This window comes from Oncorhynchus clarkii, unplaced genomic scaffold, assembly GCF_045791955.1.
Source record: "Oncorhynchus clarkii lewisi isolate Uvic-CL-2024 unplaced genomic scaffold, UVic_Ocla_1.0 unplaced_contig_3354_pilon_pilon, whole genome shotgun sequence".
Lineage (NCBI taxonomy): Eukaryota > Metazoa > Chordata > Actinopteri > Salmoniformes > Salmonidae > Oncorhynchus > Oncorhynchus clarkii.
Window position 1 is genome coordinate 68,791 of NW_027258404.1, and position 8,960 is coordinate 77,750.

At 43.9% G+C, this 8,960-nt stretch overlaps 1 protein-coding gene across 1 annotated transcript; it reads right to left on the reverse strand.

Annotated features, from left to right (window-relative positions):
* Positions 1 to 2,176: 2,176 nt before the first annotated feature.
* LOC139396864 (uncharacterized) lies at positions 2,177 to 3,433 on the reverse strand. Its single transcript, XM_071143779.1, has 3 exons — positions 3,314 to 3,433; positions 3,182 to 3,185; positions 2,177 to 2,733 (listed from the first exon to the last, which is right to left on the reverse strand). Exons 1-3 carry the CDS (start codon positions 3,431 to 3,433, stop codon positions 2,177 to 2,179), a joined length of 681 nt encoding a protein of 226 aa, XP_070999880.1.
* Between the last annotated feature and the right edge of the window lie 5,527 nt (positions 3,434 to 8,960).

The following is an 8,960-nucleotide window of genomic DNA, read 5'->3' on the forward strand; positions in this document are numbered from 1 at the left end:
TTGAGTCATGTTGTTGTAACTGGTCTGTAGCTGGTCTCTCTCTTTGGTCAGGGTGTTGTAACTGGTCTGTAGCTGGTTTCTCTCTTCAGTCATGTTGTTGTAACTGGTCTGTAGCTGGTCTCTCTCTTTGGTCAGGGTGTTGTAACTGGTCTGTAGCTGGTTTCTCTCTTCAGTCATGTTGTTGTAACTGGCCTGTAGCTGGTCTCTCTCTGTTGAGTAGTGATGACCAATGACTCCATCTGTAAAATGGAAGAGTTCATTAAAAATGTAATTTCCTCACCATTGATGATTAAGTAGGCTACTTAAGTCTCAGTGACAACATACTAAACTTACAGTAGACAGCCAGGCCTATGATCCCAGCCAATAAGAGAACACACAGCAGCCCCAGACACACTGCAGCAATTCCAGAGGGTCTCTTCCACCACTGAAAATGCACTAAACCACAAATTGTTAAAGTAAGTAAAGTAATCTTTGGTAATGTGTTTTACTGTATCATCCAAGATTGGGACAAATAAAGCTATAGCAATACAGGGTAATATCACCTGTTCAATGTGTGTGTGTGCTTATGTGTGTGTGTGTGTGTGTGTGTGTAATCTTACCTGAAGCAACAACTCCATCTCTTGGACTGGGTTTGAAGGCTCCTACGTTGCCATATAATTGGCCATCAATGTCTGTGTTCTTCATTACATCAGGCTCATCGTCTTCAAATCCATCTGAGTTTTCATAAACTCCCTCTGACATCTTAACACACTTGTGCTCAAATACAGTAACTTCTACTTCTAACCTCAACTCTAATATACGTCTGTAGCTGTGTCTTCTCCCTGCACTGTCCTGCGTATGTGTGATTTACTGTAGTCACACTATTGTTTTAACTTTCAACAGTGAAGGGGAAACTGGTCCCCACGTGACTTTACCAGCCTTAGTTCCTAATCTTAACATGTTTGTTTCCCACAGTGATCATTAGTTTTAAACATGTGATTCAACCGAAGTGATAATATACTACACGATATGACTCTATATCATGCTATTTGATGTATGTGTGGGACACAGGGTCCCAATTTTGGATACATTCACATATACCCTACATATATCCTGACTAAGTTTACAGCACCCCCAGCCTTCAAATGGAGAGACACTTATGTCTTGCACTCTGTGACCGGCGGTGCAGGGGGGAAGTTGCCACACACACTGATCTTAGGTCCGTTTTTAATGTCCACCACAAATGGTTAAAGTTAGGATTTTGGGAGGGAAACCTGATTCTAGATCTGTACCATATAGGCTCTTTGTTCTATCTATACTGACTGTGAAGAGAAGTTTTGACAACATCTCCATAGTTTCAGTTTGACAGATTTAAGAGAATAGAAGGAAGAATAAAAACCCTTCACATGTATTATGACAAAACATTCATATTTCCACCCTGTCTTTCAGTACAACATCACATATACATACTGGTTACATCTAATGACACAACTCTCTCTGCACTGATTCCATTGTTCCACATGACATCTACCTACATTAACTATTATACAACTCTACAGCTCTACTCTCTTCCACAGGAGGAGAGAAAGCATCACACAGATCCTTAGATACAGGGACAGAGTCAAAGGAGGCCCTCTGGTGGACGTAGTACTAACTACAAGTACAACTGTAGTGTTGGTGACAGAGACCTGGGTGGATGTTGTACTAAATACAGGTACAACTGTAGTGTTTGTGACAGAGACCTGGGTGGATGTAATACTAACTACAGGTACATCTGTAGTGTTGGTGACAGAGACCTGGGTGGATGTAGTACTAACTACAGGTACAGCTGTAGTGTTGGTGACAGAGACCTGGGTGGATGTAGTACTAACTACAGGTACAGCTGTAGTGTTGGTGACAGAGACCTGGGTGGATGTAGTACTAACTACAGGTACAGCTGTAGTGTTGGTGACAGAGACGTGGGTGGATGTAGTACTAACTACAGGTACAGCTGTAGTGTTGGTGACAGAGACGTGGGTGGATGTAGTACTAACTACAGGTACAGCTGTAGTGTTGGTGACAGAGACCTGGGTGGATGTAGTACTAACTACAGGTACAGGGGGGTTGTCATCTGGAGGAAGGGGAGATGGAACAGACAGAGAGAGAGAGAGACAGTGGGAGAGAGTGAGTGGTTAAGAGAGAGAGAAATAGCTCTTAGTCAGACAACTGAGGTAGTGGTGGTAGCGGTTGTGGTTGTTGTGGTGGTAGTGGTAGTGTCAGTTGTGGTGGTTGTGGTGGTGGTAGTATTGGTAGTTGTGGTGGTTGTGTCGGTTGTTGTGGTAGGGGTGGTGGTGGTGGTTTTGTTGATAGTTGTGTAGGTAGTGGTGGTAGTGTCGGTTGTGGTAGTGTCGGTTGTTGTGGTAGTGGTGGTGGTGGTGGTTGTGGTGATTTTGTTGGTAGTTGTGGTGGTTGTGGTGGTAGTGGCGGTAGTGGTGGTTGTGGTGGTGGTGGTGGCGGCTGTGGTGGAGGTTGTGGTGGCAGTTGTGGTTGTGGTGTTAGTGGTGGTAGTGACGGTTGTGGTAGTGTCGGTTGTGGTAGTTGTTGTGGTAGTGGCGGTTGTGGTGGTTGTGGTGGTAGTGGCGGTAGTGGTAGTGTCGGTTGTGGCTGTTGTGGTGGTAGTGGCGGTAATGGCGGTTGTGGCAGTTGTGGTGGCGGTTATGGTGGTGGTGGTGGTGGTTGTGGTGGTGGTTGTGGTGGTAGTGTCAGTTGTTGTGGCTAGTGGCGGTAGTGTTCATTGTGTTGGTGGTAGTTGTGGTGGTGGATGTGGTGGTGGTGGTTGTGGTGGCGGTTGTGGTGGTTGTGGTTGTGGTGGTAGTTGTGGTTGTTGTGGTGGAAGTGGTGGTAGTGCTGATTGTGGTGGTAGTGTCGGTTGTGGTGGTGGTGGTAGTGGTAGTTGTGGTGATAGTATTGGTTGTTGTAGTGTTGGTTGTGGTGGTAGTGTTGGTAGTGTCGGTTGTGTGGTTGTGGTGGCGGTTTTGGTGGCGGTTGTGGTGGTTGTTGTGGTGATGGTAGTGGTGGTTGTGTCGATTGTGGTGGTAGAGGTGGCACCATCTCTGACCAGCAGAGCTGGTATCTTACACCAACAAGTCCTTTCAAATCAATGACCAGAGAGACGATATGAGGAAAGGGGACCAAATTTAGAGTTTTGGAACATGGCTCTTACCTTGCTGACAAAAGAGAGACACAGGACGGCGTAGTTCATTTTAAAGTTTTGGAACATGACATTTACCTTGTTGACAACAGAGAGACGCAGGACAGCGTAGTTCATTTTAAAGTTTTGGAACATGACATTTACCTTGTTGACAACAGAGAGACGCAGGACAGCGTAGTTCAAGTCTGTGGCTCCAACGGAATCGATGTTCAGGGTGACGTTCGTTCCCGACAGAGTGCTGGCAGGCGCTAGGAGGGTCACCATGGAGATGCTGGTGGGGAAGGAGGAAGTGAAGGTCGTTGATGTCTCGGACGGTAAAGGTTCCTCCACTACATTTCACCAGAACACTCGGGGCCATGGTCCAGAGGAAAAGTGTGCACTTTCAGGCCCAGACAGAGAGTTCTACAAGAGGAAACCAACTGACCGTAACAGAGATGCTGGAAGTCTTTATCTGAGTGGAGGCCTGTCTCTGGAAGAGGCTAGGTGATGATTTGGTGGTGGTGCTGTTGCTCTCTCCCCTCAGACACACCAAAAATCTCCCCCTGTGGGACTCTGGCACACTACTACAATAAATAAATCCTATTTCTACACTCCTGTTCCCTTGTCCAAGCTTTGCCTACATTTGGTGTTTCATTTTTACTGCGATAAGTGTTTAATTCTGCAGGAGTTGATTTTAAGGCTATATGAGAGGTTATAGACCTATAGTCAGTGTCCAGATTTCAGATTCTACTTAACCCATCTAAACAGTAGGCTACAGTTCCCCTTGATGTGCCACAGGCCTATTTGAAGTCCCATCTTATGACTGTCAAATGTGTGTAGCACCTCACAATCATCACATATAACACATAGCATAACCCAACACTGCTATCATACTCTTTTACCACTTCACCAAATATTTTCCAAACATGACTTTTCTGTCCCTGCCTTCGCTTTATCTTCAACTCTCCTTTCGCAGCTTTTGTCTTATTGAATTAAACATCAAAAATGTCATTTATGCCTCCATGGATTGACGTTAACTTTTCCTGACAAAAAAAAGCATTAAAAAAACCCCGACAAGGTAATAACAAATAAAAAAAACAATGTAAAGAAAAAGCTAATTTAAAAACGACAACGTAATTAAAATAAGGTGGAGAAAATGTCTGCTGGTGACTCACCGGGGAAAGAGCCAGTGTTTCTGTCATTTAAATGTGAAGACCTGCTATTTTATCAAATCAATTATCTGTAATTATCATTACCTGATTAAACCAATCATGTAAATTAAATTAACTAGGAAGTCGGGGCACAATGGAAGAATTTGTTTAAATATATATATCTCCCGAATCCACTCTTAAAGATCTGAGATATTTTATATCAATAGCAGTCAATCAGTCATTAATTGTTCTTATTACCTTCGTCAGTCTCATCTGAACGTTGTAAATTGTTGGTTATCTGCATGAACCCAGCCTCTACTTTGAATGATCCCTACACCAATTGACTCAAATTATTTATTTACTAACTAAGTAAACAATTACATGATATACAATACATAATAACATTATACAGTAAAATAGCATCCCTAGTGGACTAAACAAGACAAAACAGTTTGGTTATAACACAGTAAAATCAGTGAGAAGAGAAGGGGGTTTTGGAAGAAAGGATTAAGGAACATTGGTCTTTATCAGACCTGGGAAGCTATTCTCACACAAATACATATGCCACTAACTATTGCTCATTCGGAAAAGCAATGCTTAGTGTTTACGTGAAGTTGGTGATGTGAGGCTCTGGTTTGCCCAGTCGATGTCACCCTGTCCTTTGTGGAATCTTCCGGGTCGTCGTGTGAGAAGTTGGTCTGGTCTGAGAGGTTCATCTCACTCTGGAGATTCGCTCACGTCTGTCAGTGTTCTCGTACTAGATTTGATACCTTTCCAGCTGCAGTCTGTTTGGCTGTCATCTAGGACTCACTTCTTCTTGAGTGATCAGTAGTTCAGAGGTCATACCATTCCACGTATAGAGCAAGCTCCCACGTTTCCTGGCCTGTATGGTTGACATTAGAATTAGCCCTTTTGAACGTGAGGACAAATCCTCACGGTATTTGGAACTGACGTGGCTTTGGGTCACAGGCCTTTTATAGACATTTAAAAAAGGGGATGGTTCATCATTTCCAACTAATGCCTATTCACTTGTTCAATTCTCTTTACAGTGCCAATATGAAGGCTGTATTTGAATGGCTGCATTTGAAATGTGGTTGCCTGTTTTGGTAACTCTGCCAGAGCTGGTTAGTTAGCCAGTGGACTGAAAATGTTACTTCCCGTAGAGTTCCAGTACTTGATCCCAGTGTGGTCTGACTCTCTTAAGTGTGTGTTGTAATTCACAGCTGGCCCTCATGGTGGCGCCACCCCCCTCTGAGATCTTTGTGTTCACTAATGCTCCTGCTAAAGACACTGCACTGTAGAGCACACACACACACACACACACAGGAAACCAGTGAAGGCTGGTGGGAGGAGGTATAGGAGGACAAGCTTATTGTAATGGCTGGATTGGAATACATGGAACACACCAAATATATGGAATCCACACTTTTGACCAAAATTTCATTCGAGCCCCTGCAATGAGCCCATCCTCCTATAGCTCCTCCCACCAGGCTCTATTGACTGCCACCACCATCATAGAGAGCACCAAGTTTGTGGTTACAAGGGCTTTCAATACTGTTTTTCTTTCTGTCTTTCTGTTCTGTCTCTCTTGTTCTCATTTTGTCTCCCTCTCTGACACTTCTCTCTCTCTCTTTCTCTGCATCTCAATGTACAGTCATGGCCAAAAGTTTTGAGAATGACACAAATATTAATTTCCAGGAAGTTTGCTGCTTCAGTGTCTTTAGATTTTGTTTTCAGATGTTACTATGGAATACTGAAGTATAATTACAAGCATTTCATAAGTGTCAAAGACTTTTATTGACAATTACGTGAAGTTTATGCAAAGAGTCAATATTTGCAGTGTTGACCCTTCTTTTTCAAGACCTCTGCAATCCGCCCTGGCATGCTGTCAATTAACTTCTGGGCCACAACCTGACTGATGGCAGCCCATTCTTGCATAATCAATGCTTGGAGTTGGGGTTTTTGCTAGTCCACCCGCCTCTTGAGGATGGACCACAAGTTGTCAATGGGATTATGGTCTAGGGAGTTTCCTTGCCATGGACACAAAATATCAATGTTTTGTTCCCAGAGCCGGTTAGTTATCACTTTTGCCTTATGGCAAGGTGCTCCATCATCAAGGCATTGTTCATCACCAAACTGTTCTTGGACGGTTGGGAGAAGTTTCTCTCTGAGGATGTGTTGGTACCATTCTTTATTCATGGCTGTGTTCTTAGGTAAAATTGTGAGTGAGCCCACTCCCTTTGCTGAGATGCAACCCCACACATGAATTGTCTCAGGATACTTTACTGTTGGCATGACACAGGACTGATGGTAACGCTCACCTTGTCTTCTCCGGACAAGCTTTTTTCCGGATGCCCCAAACAATCGGAAAGGGAAAATGACTTTACCCCAGTCCTCAGCATTCCAATCCCTGTACCTTCTGCAGAATATCAGTCTGTGTCTGATGTTTTTCCTGGAGAGAAGTGGCTTCTTTGTTGCCCTTCTTGACACCAGGCCATCTTCCAAAAGTCCTTGCCTCACTGTGCGTGCAGATGCACTCACACCTGCCTGCTGCCATTCCCGAGCAAGCTCTGTACTGGTGGTGTCCCGATCCCGCAGCTGAATCAACTTTAGGAAACAGTCCTGGCACTTGCTGGAAGAGACCCTCTGGAGTTGCTGCAGTGTGTCTGGGGCTGCTGTGTGTTCTAATGATATTTTACAGCCAGTCTTTGTTGGCAAGTTACAAAAAAGCACAACATCAACTGCTCATGTTTGACTGTTACATATGATATTTAATTAACAGTTAGCCTTTGTTCTTCATTTCCTCTCTATGATCTATATCTTTCTGGTATGATAGTGTCCTGTCCATCATCACAAATAGCAAGTCCTGTTCCCTGAGCAGGAGGACTGTGTTGAGATATACTCTGGACAAGATGACCATGTAGAGAAATGGAATGGTTTAAAATGTGCTGCAGAAAATTTTAACAATAACCACTGTAACAATCTCTCACACAACTACGCACACAACTACACACACAAGTTTTCAAACTTGTAAACATTTTTGTATTATCATAGCCACAACTTCCCGTGTAATTTTGTTGATACTTCCATAGAGTTAAGACCTACAGCAGTCACACAGACAGAGATACACAGATGACTCAAAAACAGAGATATCAATCCTGTTTCCGAGCCGGTCACGGGTGCACCTCAGCTACGCTCAATGGGGCAGCCTAGTGGTTAGAGCGTTGAGCTAATAACCGAAAGGTTGCAAGTTCAAATCCCTGAGCTGACAAGATAAAGATCTGTCGTTAAGCCCCTGAACAAGGCAATTAACCCACTGTTCCTAGGCCGTCATTGAAAATAAGAATTTGTTCTTAATTAACTGACTTGACGAGTTAAATAAAGGTAAAAATAAAAAATGTTATAAACGATATCGGCAGACTCAATAGCCTTGGTTTTTCTAATGACTGCCTCACCTGGTTCACCAACTACTTTGCAGAAAGAGTTCAGTGTGTCAAATCGGAGGGCATGTTTTCCGGACCTCTGGCAGTCTCTATGGGGGTACCACAGGGTTGAATTCTCGGGCCGACTCTTTTCTCTGTACATATCAATGATGTCGCTCTTGCTGTGGGTGATTCCCTGATCCACCTCTACGCAGACAACACCATTCTGTATACTTCTGGCCCTTGCTTGGACACTGTTCTAACTAACCTCCAAACGAGCTTCAATGCCATACAACACTCCTTCCGTGGCCTCCAACTTCTCTTAAACACTAGTAAAACCAAATGCATGCTTTTCAACCGTTCGCTGCCCGCACCCGCCCGCTCGAATAGCATCACCACCCTGGACGGGTCCGACCTGGAATATGTGGAAAACTATAAATACCTAGGTGCATGGTTAGACTGTAAACTCTCCTTCCAGACTCATATTAAACATCTCCAATCCAAAATCAAATCTAGAATCGGCTTTCTATTTCGCAACAAAGCCTTCTTCACTCACGCCGCCAAACATACCCTAGTAAAACTAACTATCCTACCGATCCTCGACTTTGGCGATGTCATCTACAAAATAGCTTCCAATACTCTGCTCAGCAAACTGGATGCAGTCTATCACTGTGCTATCCATTTTTTTACCAAATCACTTTATACCACCCACCACTGCGACCTGTATGCTCTAGTCGTCTCGCCCTCGCTACATATTCGTCGCCAGACCCACTGGCTCCAGGTCATCTATAAGTCTATGCTACGTAAAGCTCCACCTTATCTCAGTTCACTGGTCATGATAACAGCACACGTTCCAGCAGGTATATCTCACAGATCATCCCCAAAGCCAACACCTATTTTGGTCGCCTTTCCTTCCAGTTCTCTGCTGCCAGTGACTGACGAATTATAGGTTGTAGGACGTCCTCCGGACGTTGTCATCATTTATGTGTAAGTTTATGGAAGAGGGTGAGAACCACGAGACTCCAAAAGAGGTCAGCTGTCCTCCGGCTACACCATGGTACTACCCTACATAGTGTTGCTGATGCTACTGTTGACCTTCTTTGCAAAACAATCGGTTTTAATCAATTATTTTGTGACGTGAACACATTTAGTTGAGTTTGGTCTAAAAATAATAATAATAATTAAATCATGAAATTCATGAGGAGGATGGTCCTCCCTCTCCTTCTCTGAGGAGCCTCC

Excerpts from the sequence above, each read along its gene's own strand:
- LOC139396864 (XM_071143779.1), bottom strand. The coding sequence starts at position 3,433 with ATGGTGACCCTCCTAGCGCCTGCCAGCACTCTGTCGGGAACGAACGTC.